The 2,082-nt window shown below is 48.4% G+C and overlaps 1 protein-coding gene across 1 annotated transcript in view; it reads left to right on the forward strand.

The window, feature by feature from the left end:
- CPNE3 (copine 3) overlaps positions 1-2,082 on the forward strand; it is a 28,170-nt gene that overhangs the window by 7,224 nt on the left and 18,864 nt on the right. Inside the window, exon 7 of the mRNA XM_006753845.2 lies at positions 975-1,064. Coding sequence (XP_006753908.1) covers positions 975-1,064 — 90 coding nt within the window. The remainder of the gene's footprint in view (positions 1-974; positions 1,065-2,082) is intronic.

A 2,082-nucleotide genomic window follows, 5' to 3' on the forward strand; every position in this document is an offset into this window, starting at 1 on the left:
CTGACACCTGGGGTCAGTCGCGTGTCTCTCGGGTCACAAAGGAGAGAACGCGCACCTGTGAGCCAGTTCCCCACTGCTAACATCTCAGGATCTTGTGCTGTGAATATTTTTTTTATTTTCTTTTGTTGCTGCTTATAATTATTGTTAAATTTTCATTTTTTACTGTACATCTCCTTTTTGTTAAATTTTTATTTTATATCCTTTTTGTTTTTAAAGTGTTTATTTATAGATTAAACAGCACAATAGACATGTACTGTGTATAAGAAAGGTTAAAACGGTCGTTTGGGGGTCTGGAACGGATTAATTCCATTTACGCTGTTTCTAATGGGGAAAGATGACGCAGTTTGCAAACAGCCTTCCGGAACGGATTAAGTTCATGAAGCGAGGTTCCAGGGCATCTGGATTTGAGGGGCGTGCCTTCAAACGGCTCCTGGCCTCTGACATGAGCCCAGGGCCTCGCATTTTATCGTGCATCTCAGCTCACCCTGTGCTCGTCGGAGCCAGGTCGGGGTGACCCATGTCTCTGAGGCGACCCTCGTCCCCAGAGGGTGGAGGTGTTCAGACGCCAAGGTCTGAGGGCCCACATGCTCTTGCTGCTGGGCCCCCTCAGGGGACACAGCTGGGGACGGTACGTTTGCTTACATCTGCCTACGGTGTCTGTGCACATTATGAACGTAAGACTGCTTCTCTAATTCAGATCCGGCCAGCACGGCTTTCTCGGACTTCCTGGTTCCATGTCGGAGTCCTGTGTGCCCTGCGCTGGGAACCCTGGTTTGGAAACAGCAGTCTAGTTTCTAAGGGCGCCGTGTAGGGCCCTCCCAGCGTGCTTCTCCCCGCAGCATGTCTCACGGACCAGCTGGGTAATACAGTCCTCGCTGGTTGTCGGGTTGCACCACCCGAACCTCAGAAAGGCGGGAGCAAAACGCAATGAACTTGGTGCTTCCTAACTCATCTCTGCGTCTCCGTCTTTGTAGGTTATTAAAAACAACCTGAATCCTGTTTGGAGGCCTTTTAAAATCTCTCTTAACTCCCTGTGCTACGGAGACATGGATAAGACTATTAAGGTAATTTGAAATTATACACACAGACAAACGCGCCTCTTTTATAAACTTCACTGATGGGGTAATTTTAAAGCAAGAAAGCCACGGGACAGGCCTGCGGGATCCGTTTTGCCGGCTCTGGGAACTCTGAAACGGGTGTCTGGTAGGTAAAGGGTTTGAAGAATCAACATGTTTGACTGATGGTTCACCCAGTGCTGAATCCAACATTGTGATTTTTATTGTACACTTTATTTTTTAAAATAAAATGTCCAATTTAAATGTTTCTTCCTTTTAAAAGGATCCCTTTGCTCTGTGAATAGGAGCCTTTAGCTCCCTCTGTGCCCTTGGGCGTGTCCTTGGAATGAAAGCAGCCGTTCCTTTAACTAGAGCCTGCGCCGTCTCCGCCCTCAGCCCGCGGAAAGTGGCGAGTGTGGCTTCCCCTCTTGTTTCCGGAGCCAAGCGCAGTCACTGAAGACTTGTGGGGGGCTTAGCTGTCGAGGGTCCGAGAGCAGAGCGGCAGCAGGGAGCCACAGCCGGTGTCAAACGTTCTTATTTATAACGGCTTATCAACTACGTATTATTTTAAAGACGTTTTTATACTAGAGTCACTTGTTGACAGAGATTCCAGAGAGAAGCCTTTTCTTGTGTCCTGATGCCAGCAAACTGAGATGGGCTCTTGCTGGTTTTTGTAAGGAATGTGGTGAAAGCAGGAGGGCTGGTGGCCTGGAACAAGCGTGGGACTTAGAATCAGACCACAGTCCAAGTCTTGATTCCGCTCTTTAAGCAGCAAAGGGATCTTGGGCAGGTCATCTATGGTCTTCACGTGTATAATAGAGAAAATAAGGTCTACACCACAAAAAAGGAAGTGAACATGGAAGTCTTACACTGTTGAAGGCGGCACAGATGCTGTTAGGGTTGAAAGCCGCTTCATTTCCTAGGTCCATCTATTTGTCCTCAGAGGAGAATTTTCTGATGAATTCCGGTATGAGTATGTGCCGTCCCAGCAGCAGTGAAATGCAGGTGGGGTGCGGGGGGGCAGGCG

Source organism: Myotis davidii, unplaced genomic scaffold (genome assembly GCF_000327345.1).
Source record: "Myotis davidii unplaced genomic scaffold, ASM32734v1 scaffold272, whole genome shotgun sequence".
NCBI classification, from domain to species: Eukaryota; Metazoa; Chordata; class Mammalia; order Chiroptera; family Vespertilionidae; genus Myotis; species Myotis davidii.